The sequence below is a fragment of the Sprattus sprattus genome (assembly GCF_963457725.1).
Source record: "Sprattus sprattus genome assembly, chromosome: 12".
In the NCBI taxonomy this organism is placed as follows: domain Eukaryota; kingdom Metazoa; phylum Chordata; class Actinopteri; order Clupeiformes; family Clupeidae; genus Sprattus; species Sprattus sprattus.
Window position 1 is genome coordinate 972,706 of NC_137910.1, and position 22,981 is coordinate 995,686.

General features: G+C 40.6%; 2 protein-coding genes across 2 annotated transcripts in view; one reads left to right on the plus strand and one right to left on the minus strand.

Moving 5' to 3' along the window:
• Window positions 1-4,086, plus strand: part of arfgef3 (ARFGEF family member 3) — a 56,196-nt gene extending 52,110 nt beyond the window's left edge. Inside the window, exons 33-39 of the mRNA XM_080849493.1 lie at window positions 136-487; window positions 788-934; window positions 1,175-1,359; window positions 1,682-1,835; window positions 2,361-2,661; window positions 3,124-3,347; window positions 3,768-4,086. Coding sequence (XP_080705619.1) covers window positions 136-487; window positions 788-934; window positions 1,175-1,359; window positions 1,682-1,835; window positions 2,361-2,661; window positions 3,124-3,347; window positions 3,768-3,959 — 1,555 coding nt within the window. The 3' untranslated portion in view covers window positions 3,960-4,086. The remainder of the gene's footprint in view (window positions 1-135; window positions 488-787; window positions 935-1,174; window positions 1,360-1,681; window positions 1,836-2,360; window positions 2,662-3,123; window positions 3,348-3,767) is intronic.
• A 14,907-nt stretch (window positions 4,087-18,993) lies between these two features.
• Window positions 18,994-22,229, minus strand: cox20 (cytochrome c oxidase assembly factor COX20). Its single transcript, XM_080849290.1, has 4 exons — window positions 22,090-22,229; window positions 21,512-21,626; window positions 20,799-20,862; window positions 18,994-19,913 (listed from the first exon to the last, which is right to left on the minus strand). The coding sequence occupies exons 1-4, from the start codon at window positions 22,120-22,122 to the stop codon at window positions 19,775-19,777; spliced, it is 351 nt and encodes a 116-aa protein (XP_080705416.1). The 5' UTR covers window positions 22,123-22,229; the 3' UTR covers window positions 18,994-19,774.
• Between the last annotated feature and the right edge of the window lie 752 nt (window positions 22,230-22,981).

Sequence of the window (22,981 nt, forward strand, 5' to 3'; positions counted from 1 at the left end):
AAATTCGTTTTTATCAACCTATAGTCAAAGCTTTCTACCATTCTAAGATTCTTCCACACACTCTGATAGTTTCAGATCACATCGAAAGAAAACATCCCGACAAACATCTCCAGTTCTGCTCTGTTCTCCACACAGGATCCCCTTCAGAACCATAGTGGTGAGCCTCCTGTCCCACCAGGTTCTCCTTCAGAACCTCTATGACATCCTGCTGGAGGAGTTTGTCAAAGGGTCCGGTGGCGGCGCCGGAGAGGACGGCCAGGAGCGCACCACGCCCGTCTCAGAACCACCACGAGCCGCCGGGTTCCTGCGCTACATCTCCATGCAGAACCTGGCCATCATCTTCGACCTGCTGTTGGACTCGTACCAGACGGCCCGGGACTTCGACACCCGGCCCGGCCTCAAGTACCTCCTGATGAAGGTGTCTGGAGTCAGCGGGGCGGCCAACCTGTACCGCCAGTCAGCCATGAGCTTCAACATCTACTTCCAGGTCAGGGGGCAAAGCAAACTGGTATCATTAACTGGTAAATGGTAACATGTGGTTACCAGTGGAGTCCTTATACCTGCCATTCTTGTTCAACATGTTTGGGTTATGTTATTGTATATATGCTTAATGAGAATGTTTGAAATATTGTAATCCCAATTTAAACCAATATAAAATAAATACTAAAAAATACAAATTATTAATCTACAATGTAGATCAACAGTAATGATCTTATATTTCACCAAACAGACACTTGTATTTGATTTTGTGATCAAAATCGTTATGGTTACGACCCCCAACCCCTAGGCACTCCTGTGTGCCACGCTGACCAATCAGGAGAACCTGACTGTGGAGCAGGTGAAAAGGATTCTGGGAGAAGAGGAGGAGGGCAGCTCAGACTCGTCACAGCCCTGCTCCTCAGAGGACGAAGACATCTTTGAGGAGACGGCGCAGGTAGAACTTGTTTATATATATACTCATCATGAACTCCATTTACTCACATGTTTAGAGTAACTTAAGTCCAGCGCACAGGATTAGTTTTACATAAACCATTGTAAGTATTGTAAAGATGATTTTTCAGTGATTTAAAAGTACGAGTATACTCCACCTTGTGTCAGCAAAAACAAATTTAAGTGGTTGGCATTTGAATGCATCTTTGTGTCAAGAATAACTGCCAAAGTTGCAACAACACAGGTGAGCCCGCCTCGGGGTAAGGACAAGCGTCAGTGGCGCGCCACCATCCCGTCCCTGAGCTCGCAGCCGGCCAGCGGCATGGACTGGGCGTGGCTGGTCAGGCGGCTCCACAAGCTGAGCATGGACCTGAGCAACAACTACATCCAGATGCACCTGGACCTCGAGGGCAGCCTGGGGGCCGCTGGGTGTGTGGCGTGTCTTCTTCAGAGTCGCAAACTTATTTATTACTATAATTATTATTATTTACTTACTTATTTGTTACTTAAACAAAATGTGTTTTTGATTTATTGTCTGATTTTGATTTATGTGTTTGATATATACGTAAATGCCTTTTTTTAAGGTTGTATAGCCTTTTTCACTCTGGCAGGGGGACTGCCAGTGGAAACTAGCCTTTTGACTATAATTGGGTGCATTTACATCTTAATGTTCATGAATGTACACTGTCTCTCTTGATCAAATAAACAAATTGATTGATTGATTGATTGATTGATTGGGGGCTAGCGGCAGTGTGGAGCCCACGCCTGGTCACCGCGGCGGCGACCCACTCTTCTTCCTCCCCCTCTTCCCCTCCGAGAGCTCCACGCCCACCCCCTCCACCACCGGAGGGCGCTCCAGCAAGGGAACCCCGTCCGAGGATAGCTTCCGCTGCAGCAACCCCAGTGATATAAAAGTACGATTCTAAAACTGATTGTTCAAATCCTTGATTGTGATTGGCTAAAAGCCGTTGTAAAATCCAGCATAACCCTACAATTTGTCCTCATAACATTCTATGATAACATTCCATATTATTGCGCAGCAAATGGCAAGGCAAGGCTGTGTATTCATAGAGTGTTCCATCTGGCTGTTGCGTTGCTTCAAGGGTTGCGTAGCAACGATTTATTTATTTATTTTTTAGTGGCGGAAAAATGACGGTTTATCATTAAACTATTGTTTCTTAAATTGAATTGTCTTTATTTATGAAACCATATAAAATATTTGTAGTAACAGTTTTAGAAAAGCAATAAGCTCCGCTTTGCGTCGTGCCTAACAACTCCCCTTACCTGTTCTAAAATCACCGCAAACCACGGCCTCTTGGGGCTTATTGCTTAAGTATACTCCACCTTTTGTCAGCAAAATCAAATTTAAGTGGTTGGCATTTTAATGCATCTTTGTGTCAAGAATAACTTCCAAAGTTGCAACAACACAGGTGGAGACGCCGGGCGAGGAGCCCCCACTGCAGACGCCACAGCAGACGCCTCCACTACCCACGCCGCCGCCACCCTCAGCGGGCATCTACGGTGGCAGCCTGCCCCACCTCCGAGCGGACGGAGGAGCACGGGAGCGCGCCGACTCCACCGGCCGCAAGAAGGAGTGGTGGGAGAGCGCCAGCAACAAGCTCTACACCATCGCCACCGACCGCACCATCACCAAACTCATGATCGAGTACAAGCGCCGCAAGCAACAACAACAACAACCACAACAGCAGAGCCATCCATCATTTCATTGTTGTAAGTTATATGTTATATGTTTTATTGTTATAGTGTTACAGAGTTATATGTTATATGTTTTATTATTAGAGTGTTACAGAGTTATATGTTATATGTTATATGTTTAATGGTTACAGTGTTACAGAGTTATATGTTATATGTTTTATTGTTATAGTGTTACAGTGTTACAGAGTTATATGTTATATGTTTTATTGTTATAGTGTTACAGAGTTATATGTTATATGTTATATGTTTTATTGTTATAGTGTTACAGAGTTATATGTTATATGTTTTATTGTTATAGTGTTACAGAGTTATATGTTATTTTTTGGGTAAATGTTCCTTGTTATCTGTATGACGTCTACTGCGTAGATGATGTTGCTGGCCAAGTCTTAAGAATTTTGCTGTGCTGAAGCAATTTGGTGCTTGCAACAATAAACACTTTGACTTGACTTTGACTTGATCCTCTCTCCCATCATCCACACCCAGCCTTCGCCAGGGAGGCCAAGCCCAGTGAGGTAGGCTCGCTGAGGGACCCAGAGTCCCCCGCACCACAGAGGCCCCAGCAGCTGGTGGACCCGGGCCCCATGAGGCACTCGTTCAGCGCGGGGCCCGAGGTGCTGAGGCAGGAGAAGAGGCCTCGCTCGGGATCCATGGCAAGCTCCTCCCACAACGTCTCCCTCAGGGACGCAGAGGCACAGATACAGGTGAGCGTGTGTGTGTGTGTGTGTGTGTGTGTGTGTGTGTGTGTGTGTGTGTGTGTGTGTGTGTGTCTGTGTGTGTGTGTGTGTGTGTGTTTGTGAGAGTGTGTGTGTATGTGTGTGTGTGTGTGTGTGTGTGAGATACAGGTGAGCGGGACAGGATGGGTGGAGGGCTGGGGTGGATGAGGGGATAGGTGTGAGGATAATACTGTGTTTATGATTTTAGTATAACTTTTAGAAAAAGAGAAAAAGGCCATTGCTCTGCAAACCTGAAATAATGAGTGTCTCTTTCACCTTGTTGATTGGGCAGGTGTAACCGGTGTAAACTTCTGCGTTATGTAATCAATCTCTGCTGTGTGTGTGTGTGTGTGTGTGTGTGTGTGTGTGTGTGTGTGTGTGTGTGTGTGTGTGTGTGTGATTGGGCAGGCATGGACCACCATGGTCCTGACGGTCCTGAATCAGATCCTGCTGCTGCCCGACCCGACCTTCATCGCCCTCCAGGCCACCGTGTTCCCCTGCATCAGTCAGCTGACCTGTCACGTGACCGACCCCAAGGTCCGACACGCTGTCAGGGAGTGGCTGGGTCGGGTGGGTCGGCTCTATGACATCACCCTGTGAGGCGTGTCATCGGCTCTATGACATCATCCTGTGAGGTGTGTCATCGGGAGGCGTGGCGTGACCCTTTTGGAAACGTGTCCCTGAAGGTCGTCTGGAGGTCGTTGGAGGTCAGGAGTATTTTTACGTAGACTTGGAATGAAGGGAGGAAGCAAACTTGGCCTTGTTTGTGTTGTTGTTTGTGTTTTTGTTGTTGTTTATGTTTATATTGACCATGCTAGCACTCGTGTGGTACTTCTGCTCTCCTCCTACTGATTTATGTGTTTTTTTTTACTGAATCAGAGCTTTTGCATACTTAATTAATTTAAATGATGTATCATAGTGGCCAATATGTTTATTTATGTTTATTTATATTTATTTATTGTATTTATTGTAGTGGCCATTTGTTTATTTCTGTGAATCATTGTATATTTTATTTATTCGAATGCTTAATATATTCAGAATATACATATCTATTTTAATGATGACTGAATGTTTTTGTCTGAAATTTTGCATATACTGTAGTACAAAAAATCAGATGTTGTGCCATTTATTATAGACGCGATACATGACCCTTGGATGACATGCCCATTCCATTCCTGTTTTTATCTTTTGGAAGGCAGATAATCAGGACTATGCTGTTTTTGTCAAGCCACTTGATTGAAGTGTTTGCGTGTGCAAGCGTGATGTGACTGGTGGTTTGCATGTCTGTCTCCGACTATGATCATAACACAAAATGCAAGTGTTTTATTAAAACCTGTCTTCTGGATGGATTACATGCTGAAGATAAGTTCACTTATCCTGGAATCAGTAGATGTTTAATTTCCCAAACATTGACATTAAATCATCTTATACACAGGTTGTGCTTTACAGTACAGACACAGCAGTATCTCTGTGAAACTTTGGACATTTGGCATTGCTTGGTATTATGCTGCCGGTGGAAATAAAGGCAACTTGGTGTGCCAATCATAATTAAATAATTCAATAATAAACTATAATTAATTCAATTATTAAATCATAATTAATTTTGTAAACGCAGGGGAATGGTCATGTGTGAAACTGCTGTACTGAACATACTGATTAATTCTTTCTTCAAGTCTTTTGATCCTTGTGTTGTTTATTGTTTGTTGTTTATTGTTTGTGTATGTAACAAGCAGTTTGTTTGGTGATTTACTGAATTCAGTCAGCAATTCATTACTGATTCATTGAACTCGACAGAAGTGAAAGAAAGTTTAAAATGGTCCAGTTTATGTGTTTTGGCTCCAATTTCCATTTTCATAGTGTGCTAAGCTATGCTTGTGCTAAGCTATGCTTGTGCTAGGGTGCAAAGGCAATGCCGTGCTTTTGGTGGTGAAGACCAAAGATGAACCTTTTTCTTTGTTGTTAGTTTTGTTTGGACAGATTATAGGATTTGTTTGAGTGAGTTGATGACCCATACAGTTAAAATGCTACACATTTAGTTATAGTAGTTGAGTTTTGAAGTAAGCTTTTCAATAATATTGAGGCACTTTCTCTGAGTGATGTGCAAAATTGCAAAACAGAAGGAGACCCGGTTTTGTACAGGTCAGTGATTGACAGAATTTATGTATAAATGGTTAAAATACCGAAGTATTCCATCTCTGAGACCCTGAGAGTTAAATGGCTTAAGAGCTTATGCTCTGTGCGGGAGATGCTGTACACTGTTTGAATCCGACCTTAAAACTGGAGATATGAATGTTAGTAGAGTGTCAAACGTCTGTGTGTGTGTGTGTGTGTGTGTGTGTGTGTGTGTGTGTGTGTGTGTGTGTGTGTGTGTGTGTGTGTGTGTGTGTGTGTGTGTGTGTGTGTGTGTGTGTGTGTGTGTGTGTGTGTGTGTGTGTGTCTGCATGGCTGTTTCTGAAAGTTTCAACCGTTTGATGAGTGTTTGAAAACTCCTTTCCATGTTCTGACTTGACTTTATTTTTCAACCAGTGTACACAATACTGGTGCCCAGACTATTTCTTAATGTTCTGCCAATGCCATTTATTTATCTCGTTTGTGTTGTAAAATAAAAGTTAAAAAAAACTGTCTCTGTTGAATGTATTGCATGCCACTCATCCATTTTTAAGATGGATATTCATAATGACACAATGGCTAGTAAAATAAAAATGGTGATTGTTTGCTCATTTGCTTATAATGCAAACAATCGATCCCTATCTGGAAACTAAAGCTTATCACTGAAGGGTACGTAAATCTGGACTTTAAAAGGGGGTTCTGTTACTGTTCTGTGAAAGGGACCAATTGTAGTTAAGTTCAGTATTTCTGATAAATATATTTTGTTTTATTTTTGTTAAATTTAAATTTGAAATATATATATATAATTCTATAGCTATCGATGTTTTAGGACCACATGAATTACTTAAGAATAAAGTAATTAGTTACAGGACAGTAAATTACTTAGCCAAAGGATGGATTTATTATAACACATTTATACAATGAAGAAAGTTTCAACTTCAATTTTTCTGGTCTCATGTTGCTTTGAATCTTGTACATAAACACCATAGTTTCTGTCTTCAGTTCTTGCATTCATTCCTGCTTACAGAGTGGTTCAATTCACAGGTGATAATAGTCCAGGGTACTATTCAGCGACGCTCGCTAAGCAGTTTAGCGAGCTAAATTCCAGGCTAAAAAAAGACAACACCGCTTAAGCGAGTTCGCGGACGCAATTTTTTATCAATCACCATGGTAATTAATCGCTTAGCCTTAGCCTGCTCCAGGGCAGGCTAAGCAAAGTTTAGCTGGCTAAACTTGCCACACCCACGCCAAAAGGAGGGATCCCATTGACAAGGAGTCATAGTTTGATAAGCGTAGGAAGAGTTCTTTGCGATCGCCAAGAAGATCCATTTGTCCATCATGATGAGTTCTTGTATGAGCGCTACCGATCCACCCGACAAGGGATAATTCATTTAGAAGACCTTCTCGAGTCATTTATTGCATACTCCACCGTCGAACATTGAATGTCATCACTTTCTTGCGAGTGGTAGCCTTCATTTTTGTTATGTCGGCGATGCGGAGAACAAAGCACTCATAATTATATGACAGTGGTAGCCTATTAGTACAGTTGAGACATTGGTACAGTTGATAAACCCGAAATAACTTTCATGTGCAGCCTGAGACGTGAATTTTAGTTTGCACATGAATACTAACGTTTTCTTTGATCCCAGGACATTTGAGCACATGACCCAAATAGATATTTGCTAAAGTTGTTTTACCTACTTTAACTTACATCATTGCAAACGTTTAGTTTTGCAAACGTGTCTAGTGTTTGTGCGGTAGTGAATGGTGGAGGTGGATGGTAACGTGGGTGCATGATAAGAAGAGAGAAATAGACACAATTTTTTTTCATTGCTTAAATGTATTGAATTTCTTATTAATACATTCACATTTAGTCATTTAGCAGACGGTTTTATTCAAAGCGATTTAAAACCACAATACCTACGAGGGTGAGGGGAGTCGAACCGATGATCTACAGCATGCAAACCATAAGCTCAACCCGCTGCACCATAGTATCTTTCCGGTAAAGGAAAAGATGTCACTTATACATCCTATAGACAGTTTCTTATATTGCTGTGGTACCGCAGGAGTGTTGAATTTTGACATGATTATGGTCTTGAATTCTTCATAACGCGTTCATGATCATATCCTGCCTTATCGGAGAAAAAAAATAGTCTTTTTCTTTGAGTTTAGACCATTGTACCTTTCAAAAAAATCATGGTTTTGGGGATCGACCTTTCTTGCCTTTTGAAGCAAGACGTGCACGCGCAATTTAGCTGACGAGATAAATTAACTTGAGGTTAAAATAAATTAGCGCCCGTCGCCAGACCGGCTTGGCCTGTTCTCATTTAGAGAGCTAGTTAATCTCCAGTTGCGAGCTAAATTAATTATCTTAGCTTCAGTTGTACGCCGAACAGGGCCCAGAGTAGACAGCAGATCATAACAAAATCATAACAGTCCTCCAGGATCACATCTTTCCTTCAGAAGTTTTTCGTGAGAATAAACAACGTTACGCTTCCGATGAGGACAAGTATCCCGAGGGCAAGTACCCCAATGATAAGTCCAGCTGTGTTCAAGTTTCTTGCTCTCCAAGATGAATCCATTGCTCTGTTGACATCCCCAACGGCGTTTGCTCTGTTGACCTAAAATGTGCCAGGATAACAGACCAAATCATGTATTAACATGCATGACCTACCACCAACACATAAACAGACTGATTGTGCATCCTCCCACAATCTACTGGCGGATTTGAGGCCTAAAAAACAAGCATAAATGTGTAATCTTCATGTGGGATAAAGGTCTCTGCGCAGAGAAGACAACGCATTTAAGATGCAAGTAAACAATATTTTTATTTCTGCTTCTTTCATCTGATTTTCGTCCTGTCCTGGCAGTAACAGGCAGTACCAGAAATGATCTCTGTGAACTAATCATGCATGAGCAAAGACTATGAAGACACTGCTGACTCCCCTTGAGTGAAAGGAACTATAGTGTTAATACATAAACCTATAAAATAATATACCTATAATATAATATACCTATAATATAATACCGTCTTCGTCTCTTTTCGTCTCCGTCAAACACAAGACGAGACCAACGTGAACTTGAACGTTCGCTCATGGTGCTGGCACTCCAATCCGTGAGACACGTATTCAAAACTCGCTCACAAACAAATGTCTCTCGGTGCCTACTCACGCCGGATATCTCTGTGCACAAACGTCAAACGCATCTGGGCCCATAACCTGTTAAACAGAGCTTGACTGCTAGATATACCTACGAAACGTTCTATACATTTGGGAGGACAAATAACACAACTGCAATCAAGTTCTGAGAAAACACTCAATCAATTTATTTGTGCATCAGCTTGTATAGAATGTTACATGACACACACACCTGAAATGAATCATCAAGAATTGGGAGCACAATCAGTTGGCAATTTATCAATTAACATAATATAGTATAATATAATATAATATACCTGATTGGAGAAGATGATGGCAGCTATTCCCAGTGGCAAACAGCAGCAAAGCGTTGTGAATATGGACCAGCCCAGGTAAGTAGATTGGGGTTGGGTGTGTCGCTGCCAAATGTGAGGACCCTGGCTGACATTTGGCTGCTGCCAAATGTGAGGACCAATGTGGCTGACATTTGGCAGGGTGGTTGTGGAATGCATTGTTCTTCTTCTTTGGTTGTTTTGTGCAGAGTCCTTGGTGCAGATTCCAGATGCCTGTGGGTTGAGAGAGATGAGAGCACGCTTGCTATATTTATAGCCCAAAGGTGTGGCAACTACTGCCTATTGTGACAGTGGGCAGGATTATACTTTAACCATGATAAGGGTTTACCGGTAAACTATGAATGCTATTACTACAGCGCCAACATCCGATTTACCAGTGGACTTTACACTAGATGGCCCATATGATCTTCAACAGTAGTAATATACATCTATTATATACTTGAACAACATTACACCACATTGGTTAATAATAAGATAGAATCCTATTTTTTTTTTATGTCCGAACGTTTAACCCCTTCAGGTAAAAATATAAATGGTTAATCACCATGTGCTTTCAGTACCAGGATGGCCGGGTGGTTAAGGCGTTGGACTTAAGATCCAATGGATGATTGTCCTCATGGGTTCGAACCCCACTCCTGGTAAAAGATTGCTCTTTATAACATCTACATCCCTTAATTAACTTGAAGCACATCCTCTCAATAATAAAGGCCTATCACTAGCCGTGTGACCTGTCTGAAAGATGAAAGACAGTTGTCTACGTGGGTTCAAAGTAGATGTGATGGAAGTTTCATGTCTTCAGTTCACTTTCAATCCCAGATCGTTCCAAATCAAATTAGCAGGCTGAGTAGCAGTAGATATCATGGATGTGGGGATAAGGCGTTGGTCTTAAAACCCAATGAACAAATGTCAGCATGTTTTCAAACCCCAGTCTATTTACATTTACATCTTCAGACCCAGTTCACGTTCAATACAGCATCTTTATATGACCATTTACCAATCTAAAACATGTTCAAGATCAGCTTGGCATGTACATCAAAAGTATATACCAGGATGGATGTGGGGTTAAGTCTAAGGCCTTGAGATCCATGGGACTGTTGTCTCTGAGGGTTCAAAGCCCCCTCCTGGTAAACAGAAGGCGAACCCCTGCACTATTGCACCAACATTCATTCAAGGCTAACTCCATTATTGTAACACAAACCTGAAAAAAAAAACACTGCCTTGGGAAGACGCACACACTCACAGGTAAAGCTCACTGAGGAAGCCTTCGGTTTGGACCTGAACAGAAAAAGATGACGCAGACAGGAGGTACATATGTGTCCAGAGTGGAGCGCTGGTGGCGCAGTGGTAGTGTCCACACTCCATACCACCAAGGTCACCGGATCAAACCTCAACACAGGAGAGAAGGTGGAGAGGCAGGTGGGATGTCAGGATGGATTGCAAAGAGAAATACGTGGGGGGGCTTACTTGGCCCCCCGAAACAATCTAGTAGAAAAGCAGAGGGTTATAGACTTTTTTCAACTTGACATAGTATTAGTCGAGTCATGCAGTTGACTCTAATATGTCAAGTTGAAAAAAGTCTATAACCCTCTGCTTTTCTACTAGATTGTTTCGGGGGGCCAAGTAAGCCCCCCCATGTATTTCTCTTTGCAATCCATCCTGACATCCCACCTGCTTCAGGGCCTCTGAGTCCACCAGGTCCTCTCCACCTTCTTTACTGTGTTGAGGTTTGATCCGGTGACCTTGGTGGTGTGGAGTGTGGACACTACCACTGCGCCACCAGCGCTCCACTCCAAAGCTGCACGCTGGACACATATGTACCTCCTGTCTGCGTGTTTATCTCCTGTCCTGTCTGTGTCTATCTCCTGTCTGTCCCAAATGACGCCTATGTCCTGACATCAGCTTCCCACAAAAGTCAATCAGGGGCTGAGGGGTTCAGTGGTTAGATTTGTAATGCTTTTTCTCACCGAAGGCTTCCTCAGTGAGCTTCATCTGTGAGTGAGTGAGTGTTACACATACACTGGTGTGCTTGCCCACAGGCCTCTGATTGGACAGGTCAGATGCATGATCCACTTCACCACAGTGGGATTTGAACCTCTTACCATGAACATCACAAACTGCATACTTACCACTACACCACCAGGATATTGTCCACCCATAAGATAGTGGGGCACCAAACCCTAATATGTCAATCATGCCATGTACTAACAAACACACACACACACACACACACACACACACACACACACACACACACACACACACACACACACACACACACACACACACACACACACACACACACACACACACACACACACACACACACACACACACACACACACACACACACACACACACACACACACACACACACACACACACACACACACACACACGTTAGGACAAACCCACTGACGAGACACAGGCGTGCCCATGTGTCCGTCTCCGTGAAAACGGAGAAGTATAAATTGGGCATGAGGCACGTTGTTATAGGCGCAGACGCTTCAAAAACGCCGCCTGTAGCAACACGTCTCGTTGTGATCACACTTTTTGGCAGTAGACAGTAAACTGATGGGTGGACTAAATCCCATAGTATTTGCTGCCACCTAGTGGGCTTTGTTTTGTTTTGTTTTTTAAAGTGAAGATCACTGACTAAGTGAGAGGTATAGGCTGTGACTGTAGTTGAATCAACAAGATGCAACTTAGCATTGGAAATGTTTGAGAGGTTATAGTTCACAGCTGCAATTGACCTGATGTTACGGTCATTTAAAATGCAACCCGTGTTTGTGGCCATTTTGGCCACTGGTTTTCTCGCAGTTCAACTGCTAGAGCAGCCAGTAGACCCGAGAATATGGTCCGATACCCAGTGGGCCCACACACTGATAAAAATGCATGGAACACTAAAGTCCGGCAGTACAAGAAGTCCCTCATAACCGCATAGTCAGATAATCAATCTGAATATTCCGCAACTAGAATAAAATGTCACATAGTATGTCAATTACGACTTATAGCTATCTCACAACCATTACTTAGTATCTCATAATTATACCTTAGTATCTCATCATTTTGTCTAAGTAACCTATGACTTACAATCTCATAATTATAACTTAGTATCTCATAGTTATGACTTGCTGTCTCATAAGATTAAGATCTCATAGGCTACAGAAGCTTCCTGGGAGGCGTGCATTCTCTTGCAGTCAAACTATTTTCACGTTGCAGCCGAAATGAAGCTGCCTCAGCCACATCAGCTTGTGTGTGTGTGTGTGTGTGTGTGTGTGTGTGTGTGTGTGTGTGTGTGTGTGTGTGTTTGTGTGTTTGTGTGTGTGTGTGTGTGTGTGTGTGTGTGTGTGTGTGTGTGTGTGTGTGTGTGTGTGTGTGTGTGTGTGTGTTGCCTCAGCCACATCAGTTTTGTTCGTCCTGTGTCACAGTTTCTTCCTGAATAAAATTCTTTCCAGTGTGTGTTTGCTTACAACATCCCCATGCTATCCAGCCAGAAAAGCAAGGATTTCATCATTAGTAAAACCATGTTAGAAATATTCCTCAATGTGTTCACAATCCATTTGATAGATATTATGTTTATTTGAATAAAATGTAAGTTTAAAATCAAATTTAAGTTAAATTGAATAGATCAATTCAAACACTGCCTCTTCCTCAACTTAAGCACGTCTACAATACTATTGTCAGAAATAGTATAAGAAAATAGTATAAGAAAAACAATGACATTAACTATAATTATGACACACTGTACTCTGCGAAACCTTTTTTTAAAAGAGACTGAAAAAAGAAAGAGTGAGAAAAAACTGGAGCCTCATTGAAGACTGGTTAGAGCTGGCTCTTTTTTAAAGAGACTCTGAAACAAAGAGAGAGAGTGTGTGTGTGTGTGTGTGTGTGTGTGTGTGTGTGTGTGTGTGTGTGTGTGTGTGTGTGTGTGTGTGTGTGTGTGTGTGTGTGTGTGTGTGTGTGTGTGTGTGTGTGTGTGTGTGTGTGTGTGTGTGTGTGTGTGTGTGTGTGTGTTTGTGTGTGTGTGTGTGTGTGTGTGTGTGTTTGTGTGTGTGTTTGTTTGTTTGTGTGTGTTTGTGTGTGTGTGTGTGTGTGCGTGTGTGTGTGTGCGTGTGTGCGTGTGTGTGTGTTTTCAGCAAATTGCTAAAAGAAAAACCTTCCTTGCATAAACGGATTTTGAAATGTCTCTTTGTGACATCCTGTACCATCTCTAGAAAGTCCATGATTGGATAAAGCACATCTCACACCCATAGCTCCCTTACTTCAAATCTACACTCTTCTATTCTCTAAAACAGTCCTCTCATTTATTTTGTTATCCTCCACTGGTATGATCATGTACTGACTGCAGAAAAAAACAGTATGAGACATATTGAAGTATAAATATACAGCTCCGGGAAAAATTAAGAGACCACTTTCAGTTTATCTGGTTTTACTATTTATTGGTATGTGTTTCAGTAAAATGAACATTTTGTTTTATTATATAAACTACTGATAACATTTCTCCCAAAATTTCAAATACAAATATTGTCATTTAGGGCATTTATTTGCGGAAAAAGGACAACTAGTCAAAATAACAAAAAATATGCAGTGTTTTCAGATCTCGAACAAGTTCATATTCAGTTTTGAACAAGTTCATATTCATTTTTTAAAAACACAATACTAATGTTTTAACTTAGGAAGAGTTCACAAATCAATATTTTGGTGGAAAAACCTTGATTTACAATCACATATTTCATGCGTCTTGGCATGCTCTCCACCAGTCTTTCACATTGCCGTTGGGTGACTTTATGCCACTCCTGGCACAAAAATTCAAGCAGCTCGGCTCTGTTTGATGGCTTGTGACAATCCATCTTCCTCTTGATCACATTTCAGAGGTTTTCAATGGGATTCAGGTTTTGGGATTGGGCTGGGCATGACAGGGTCCTGATCTGAGGGGTCCTTAATCCACACCTTCAATGACCTGGCTGTGTGGCATGGAGCATTGTCCTGCTGGAAAAGAACACTCCTCAGAGAGGGGGAACATTGTTACAGCAGAAGGAAGCAAGTGTCACACCCACACACTCCAAACTTTTGAACTGTAGTGTGTATATTCAGTGTCCATGTATCAACACTGCCTCTCCTGTAATCTGGCCTAACACCTTTGGGCTAAGAAAACTTCATAATGTGCTTTAATATTGCAAGACAAATATGTATTTTGAGAATCGTCAAAATATCGTCATTTGCCTTAGTTGCTGTTACTGTCATTGAGATGTGTTGTAGGTTTTGATATTTTACTGAGCGTGTAATTAGTTGTTCACCATATTAGCCTTTGTTTATATACCACAGCTATTAAGAATTATGAATTATTGTCTGCCTATACAGCACTGCTTAATAAGGAGAAAAGTTAAAGTGTATTTGAATAGTTATTTTAAAAGTATTAAATGATGTCCATTGCAGCCTTCAGTTTTTTTAAGCTAAATCCTTAGGTTGGCTTTCTTGATATTCTGAAAGCTACTGTGACCATAGAAACCCTGGGAAAAAAAACTTCTGGGACTTCCCTGTATCGCGTCTGCTTTCAGTAAGTAGGAGTTTCAACACAGTGCTGTTGTGTTAAACATCCTGTTTCTTGGCCTTTCCACTCTGTACAGAGGGACTCCCCTGACAGCCCCCAGAAGCTTGGTTTCTATTATAATTAAATATTTATGAAAATCATCAACATATCCCAATAAGTTCATGAGGTAATCTTCCACTGAGAAATGTCTAATACTGAAATAGAATGAGTTTTCTTTGTGTAGTGAGATGTGTCTTTTATTGAGGGCTCAGTCATCCAAAATCCACTGGCATGCTTATTGTTTCAATTCTAGCTGCCTCTTCGGGAGGTTCCCTGACCATCAGCATTGTCTTGAGGTATTTTACAGACCCTGAGACCTGGAGCAAGCACACAGGTGATATAAAAATGTCTCTTTTACAGTACGACAGTCAAGATGGTGTCCTGTCTAAACTATCTTTCACAGCTGCCAATACATGATACATGGTACGCAGTACAGAGCATGGCTTGTAGTTCTACCCTAATTCCAATTGACACCCCCTGTTTAAATGGTGACCTAAGCAAATATTGTAACCATCTCCCACAACCTGACGTCAACATCTGTGTGAAATAGAGGCATCTTCACACAATCTACTGGTGGATTTGAGGCCTATAAAACAATCATAAATGTTTAGGAATCTTCATGTGGGTTAAAGGTCTCTGCGCAGAGAAGACAACGCATTTAAGATGCAAGTAAACAATATTTTTATTTCTGCTTCTTTCATCTGATTTTCGTCCTGTCCTGGCAGTAACAGGCAGTTCCAGAAATGATCTCTGTGAACTAATCATGCATGAGCAAAGACTATGAAGACATGTCACAACAGAATTTCCCCAGTGAAGTGAACTTACCCTGCTTAAAGTTGCTAGCATTAAGATTGAAATTATATCAAACCCAACAAAGGCTTTGGCCACTGATGTTTCCGATAGGTTGCATTCTTTTCGTAATTGGCTGACAACCATGATGTGTCTAACAATCTAAAATAGATGTTCTATGCATTGCCATGGCTCTGGCAGGCGCAGCAAAGCCTTCACAGAGAGTGAAAGATGATTGGATAAAGTTGGTGGGGTGTCGCTGTAGTTCAAAAAACTCTTTTTCCACTGTTCACATGGCGGTGTTAGGTTTGCCTTCTCAAATGTCTCCACTTTGAAACCCGTTTTCAAAAATATGCATTTTCATGTCATGTAGACAAAAGGTCAAAACGCAACAAAACTTCTCAGTTTTCGAAAAAAAATAGTTTTCACTGTATTCATGTGGACGTCACCTCGGCAGATCCAACTAAATATAGTTTAATGTTTTTTTTTTTATTCTAACTTAATATTTATTTCAGTGTAGGACCACACGATGATATGTGCATTGTAAAGTTGTAAAGCTGCTGATGAGAATGTGGGGAGCATAAGTCGAGGACCACTGGCTCAAGATCTCCTGGCTAGTCCCTCGTTGCAATGTTTTATTGCAATACAAATATTACATACTTTTACCTTGACTTCATAATCAATGGGGACATTTTGTTGCTGAACATACGGAAAGCCAAAAATAAATGTACTGATTTTCACAATATAAGGAAGTCACGTAATTGGAGATGTGCAATTGTTGCCTCACCCTCACCCTTTCTATTCTATGGCCAACACACTATATATATCCTCAGCTCTCGTGTTTACCTCAGAGGCATTGGCGGTCTGGACTAAGGCTTCAGGATTTGAACTCCAAGAGAAGAAAAAAAACAAGACAAGACAGAATATGGAACCTTCAAGCTCCAATCCACCCTCTTATCTTAACTGGTCCATCTTCACAACACTGTGCTGCTGTTTGCCTCTGGGCCTGGTTGCCATCTTCTTCTCAAGTCAGGTAAAAAAAAAAAAAAAAAAAAACATTCTTTGTGCTGTGTGCATGTGTGTGTGTTTTATATGTGCATATGGTCGGTCATTCATGTGTGTTGTTTAAATGTTTGGAGGCTGATATTGTATGTTCTCCTTGTTCACTTCAGGTCAGCACTGCAAGTGTGGCCGGAGATGTCACTAAGGCAGCAGATTCATCTCGGAAGGCCAAAATATTCAATATTATTGGACTAGTTACTGGGATCGTTTTTCTCATAACTATGATCGCAATATATGCAGTTCAGATCAATGCACTTTCAAAGATACATTGAAATACTGCTGTCTGATTCTGCTGCAATGCCCTATGGGATCAATAACTAACACCTCAATCATAAAGATGGTGTGCCATGAATTCAATTCAAGTCCAGAACTCATCACTTCAGAAATACTATGTTATGCCCACTATTCAATGTACCAAGAGAAAGAAATGTGAAGAAGAAAAAGTATTTTCATTGTCCAAACACAATAAAAAACTCAGTCATACAAAATACCAGTGACTGTATCGTCTCTGCTATGTTGGCTACTTCGAATGAAAGAAATGTATTTAAAAATGTAAATGAAGAATTGTATTAAATTCTGGTCACACAATCTGGCCCCTGGTTTTTCATTTGTACTTCTAACATTTATCACAGTTTGAGGATGATGGCGATGAGGACTTAATAATATTGTAGCTTGTTGTTGTTTTTATCATTATTGCTTCGAATATTAGTGATTACATCTTTTGCTGTAGAAAACAAATGTTTGGGACGACACTGAAAGCTCTTTCTGTCAGCAATGTGGAAACATGCCATTTAAAGCAGAGGAGAATGTGTTGTGCCAGTTCTCACAATTGGGGAAAGAAATAAAAAATTTGATATTTTGAATGTAGCCATTTGGAAAAGTAGGCTAGATGCTTAAAGTTCATTAAAAGTATAAATAGAATAAGTAAATAAATAGAATAAAAAGGATTTAAAAGATTAAAAACTATTAATACGGTTGTTACTGCATATGTTTCCTGGTTAAGGTCATGTATTATTGAAATGTAAGAGTTTATATGATGTTTTAATATGTAAGCCAATGAGATGCGAGTTGTAGGTTAGGGGTCAAGGGTCGTTACATGTTATGTCTTCATTGTTTTGAGCAGTTTTGTGTTTGAAGGATCACCTACTCATTTACATTTACATTTAGCAGAGGCTTATGTCCAAAGCGACGTACAAGGGAGAGAACAGTCAAGCTCAGAGCAAAAAAACCTGGTGAAACAGTAAATACTGCTTTTTTTAAGGAATTTTAAGGAATAGAAAAACGACATAGAAAGAAAAAGAAGTGCGGGACTGTCACTGCTTAAGTGCAAGTTAAGCCAAGGTGCCAGTTAGGAAGGGAGGTGCTCTCTGAAGAGTTGGGTCTTCAAGAGCTTCTTGAAGGTAGAGAGGGACGCCCCTGCTCTGGTCATAGTACATAGCTAGCTATACTGAATGTAACACTGCAGAACCAACCCATCTAAGTGGTTAAGTGCTGTTCTGCCATTTCATATATTGAAAAAGCAGCCGCACACCATGATGTTCCCACCTCAAAACTTTATTTTTAGGGTGATGTGCCGTGCCATTTGTCCTCCTAACATGGTATGTATTATGGTACCCAAAGAGTTACATTTTGCTTTCCTCTGAACAGACTATATTCGCCCAGTATTTCATAGGCTTGTCCAAATGTTGTGCAGTAAACTTTAAACAAGTTTCAACATGTTTTTGCTTCAGCAATGTAGCATGGTGAGCATGAATACAGGCCATCGCGGTTGAGTGCATTACTTATTGTTTTCTTTGAAACAATTGTACCTGATTATTCCAGGTCTTTCTAAAGCTCTCCACAAATGGTCCTTGGCTCTTGGTCAACTCTTCTGATAAATCTTTTCACTCTTCTGTCAGAAATCTTGCGAGGAGCACCTGGGCATGGCCAGTTTATGGTGAAACTATGTTCTTTTTCACCTCCAGATTATGGCCCCAACATTGCTAACTGGAACACATAGAAGTTTAGAAATGCATCCTTAACAAATGCCATCGGTATGTTTCGCAAAAATAAGGTTGCTTAGGTCTTGCGAGAGCTCTTTGCTTTTACCCATCATGAGATGTTTCTTGTGTGACACCCTGGTAATGAGACACCTTTTTATAGGCCATCAGTTGGGACTGAACCAGCTGATATTAATGAGACATAATTTAACTATGGTTTTACTGCATCAAAGCTGCCTCTGTTTCACACTTTTGTCTGCTTGGGTTCTGGAAGGCAATCATCATGGAGAAACCTTAGACTTACAAAACCAATCATCTTTATAAAATAATTTAAAGAATATTATATGGCCCCCCTAATTCTCATCAGGGGGAAACCTTACACTTACAAAAAAACAATAAACCAGGCCCTGAACAGAATAATGAGGGCCATATAATATTCTGTAAATTATTTTATAAAGATTTAAAAAGTGTATATACTCATTACTAAACTAACCACTAAAATGGGTACTGTTTTTACTGGGAGGTCAGTGTAAACTAATTTTCAAATAAATACTAAATACCAACTTACCAGACAAAAATGTTTTGTACGTCAGCCTTTAATTAACACAAAATCTTGCACATAATAAATACCAAGAGCCATGTACAGTTTAGATTACACTCACTATGATCTCAGTGAGAAATCTATAACTATCATCCAGTATATGAATAAAATGTATCATAGTCTACATGGCGAAAACACAGCAAAATATTACACTGTTCCTCTAACATTGCTGCTTTGAAGTGCACTTACACCCCAAGATGGAGGGGAAACACAATGATGCCACTGCTGCAAAAAAAACTCCTGGAGATATTTCACCAAAATGAACAGTGTTTCATGTGAATGAACTGCACCTGCTTAAAAGAGGTTTGAATTAATGGATTTTGTATTTCTCTGTGTGCACTGCCATCTAGTGGTCACCTGATTATACAACAACCTCCCTGTCGATGTTCTGAGCTGAAGATGTGACGAACATCATCCACTGGAAGAATGTCAGGCAAGAAAGAGAACAATCTGGGCAACACTTCATTTCAAATGTCAAACAATTACTTTCATGGCATTGAGCTTAGATAGTCACCACACTGGCCTTGGATCACCTTGAAATATAACCTGATGGCTTGAAGGTCAAAGATCCAAACGACTCTGAAAAAGGTTCTTTACCACTATAAGATCCACGGTTTCCAATCATATCTACATTTTATTAAAAATGTGTGGCAAAATATATCTTTATAAATCATGCATTGCCACATTGTACATTGTCAATAAATATACAATAACAGTGAAATGAAGGGCTTTGAAACAGAGAAAGAGAGAGAGTCGATGACGACGATAGCTCTTTGCAGACAGACAGCCTGAGTGCTAGGAGCTCTTCTCCTCTGCTTTGGGTTTCCGCGTGGGGTCAATACTGGTGCCTTCATACATGACTTTGTTCTTCATTCCTTCCTGTATGACTCTCTGTTGAACACGCAGCACTGCATTGTTGTATCGACAGTAGCACCTGAAAAAAACACAGCATTTCATAGCTATAAACAAAAGGGTACTACATGATTAGATCTGCAGTTATTCATTAATCAAAAGCGATCAAAGGTACACATTTCACTGTATTTGTGTATGTGTGGATGAGTGGCTGACATGACTGGTGTGGTTAGCATCTAGCTTTAGCAGTTGAGTTATTGGAACCTTAACTTTGACTTTAAAGACCAAGGGACCATATCGTGAAAATACAATTTGGAAAATAAACACAATTCTGATTCTGATTCTGAAATACATGACTACAAAAACATTTGGTTGTGCTTTGACTTAATAAACCATTTGAGAAAATGTCAGACAATTGACGTACTGGATTATGGATATCACAGAATGGCATACTAACTGACTTTATCACACTGAACTTCTCCTTTAATAAACTCGAAATCAGTGTGATTTAACCTAGAACAAAGCTCAATAACAGTTAATAGGAATTTTGGTGGTTCGTTTGAATATTTTTTTTTATTTTTTCAAATCTAGAACCATTCTTATCTGTAACCCTGCCAAATGGCTAGCCTTAGGCATTATTATCATTACTTCAATGGCTGTTAAAGTATCCCTAGTGGTTGCATAGGTATTCTGCCTGCAGTCATATATGCTTTCACACCTTTACTAGCCCCAGATGGAATCCTGAAGGCTAAGGAACACCAGGGTGTGTATGCAGCAATGACGGAACTGAGCACAAATACTTGAATCAAGGTCATAATTTCTCAACCCAACTTGCTTACTCCATCAATCTAGCAACGCAGCTAGTTCAGCCTAAATGAAAATGCAGCAATATTTCTAGTTGAGGAAAGTGGAGGACTATGCACGGGAGAGCAGTTCAAAGAATGGTGCCATGTTGACATGTACTTACCATGATCCCACTGTTGTCAGAAAGAATCCTGCGAAGCCAACATCAAAGGACCTCTTCACTCGACCTGAGAAACGAGGGGTACGAAAGACCCATGAGATACCTTCACAGTCTCTGACTGTCATCATGACCACTGACAGTATTGGAAATGATCTTTTTTTGGAATAACCCATTGAGATGTACCATCTCGTTTTCAAAGGGGGTACACACCACCATCAGACAGTAAACATGCATTAGCCTACATGAGCATAAACATAGAAACAACAATAAGACAGGACAAACAACACACAACAAACGATCAGCAGGATTGCTTATATGTATGAGGGAAAACGCAGAGGCTGGCATATTTTCTTTTACAATGTCAAGTCAAGTCAAGTCTTTTATTGTCAGATACACAGAACAACAGAGTCATACTGGGCACTGAAATGCTTAGGACAGGACACCATACCACACTACCATAACCTAACATGACATAACATAACATAACATATAAACATAAAAACATATAAGTACTCCATGTGCTCCATACGTACTCCATACTACATAAGTATGTCCAGTGCTAGGCTACATAAAGAGCAACAATAAGACAGGACAAACAACACACAACAAACGATCAGCAGAATTGCTGATATGTATGAGGGAAAACGCAGAGGCTGGCATATTTTCTTTTACAATGTCCAGTGCTAGGCTACATAAAGGAGATGAAAAGGACTTACTGGTGGCTAAGAAGTGAAGAAGCCCAGCCACTATAGACCCTCCTGCGCCGTGAAGTAGGGCTTCCCTGGCACAAGCTGTGCTCTGGATGTCTAGAATCCCCATTAATTTGAATCCCTGAGTGTGTTCATTCAAGAAGAAAAATTATCAGCTTGCAAGGAGGAGACCTACTTAAAAACATGGTCTGGTAAAAAAAAAACTGAGGAATTAAAGATTTCAAGCTTTCAAACTATAATGTTGCACGGTGGCATCTAGTTACCTCAGAAGAGGGTTGCATTCCCCCCATCATCCTAGTTCCAATCTTATTCTAAACGTCCTAGTGCTTTGAGGAAAGGGGGAGTCTGAGCAAGTTAGCTAGCTATGGGGATTGGCACGTACACATATCGCTCCATGGTTTAGTCATTAAATGACCCACTTACCTAATTTTCATCATCCTCAATGTTTCATAACAACGCCTAACAATAACGATAATAAACAAATGCACACTAGCTTACAACATATAGCTAATGGTAGGTGAGTGAGGGTTGTCAGAACCTACTCAAAGAGCGACATCATTGTAAATTAAAAAAAAAAAACATACCTGTTTTTTGCCATCTTGCCCCTCGTCGGCCATTGCAACACTTCGAAATGGCTACAAATTGGTGACTTTTAAATGATCATGTCTTTGTACAGTGTTGAAGTCACAGGCTACCTGACCTGTCTTGTGTAAAACATGGGTGCAGCATCAATAACGTCCTAAAAGAAACAAGTAGAGATACTTCAGTTCCTATGGTGTAACGTTGGCGGATTACCGCCATCGCTGGTACCAGTTAATTCATTTATGGACAGACTCGTAGACTTGAAACAAATTGTCGGAATTGTGTGGTATGCTGCAAGTAACTGTTTGTAACACTGACTTATACTGACCCTGCTACTTTTACTTCTACGATAACATCGTGGTGGCTAAGTAACTGGACTGTTAACAGTGAGGAACACTTCAATCAAAAACAGGCTAACCAATTGCGATGTTCTAATTATTACCATTAATATGCAACACTAAAAATCAGGTCACAGTTTCATATAGAGTTGCCACCTGACCTTTTTAACACTGGATCCTATAGCTTGTCCTCGTCTCTGCCTTATTGGAAAAGAAGGGGTGCTTCCGTAGACATCTCCACTAACCCACAGGAAAGTCCCTCCAATGAAGATGAACTAATATGAAACTACACTAAAATGAACTTATTTTAGATAAACTATGAGCTAATTTAATCAGGAACAAAGCAAATGTGTTCTTCATTAAATAAAGTTTGTTGAATATCTGTTGTTTGCCATTAATATGTGGTGAACAACACACTGCCAAGGCTTGTTTACTTTGTCACTTCATGTCAATGGCAAATCTGAAAGATTTTAAAATGTTTTTCATGGTAATGTGACTCTGTGAGATCATTTAGAAACACTGTTAATGATGTAGGAATATATTAATCAAGTGCCTT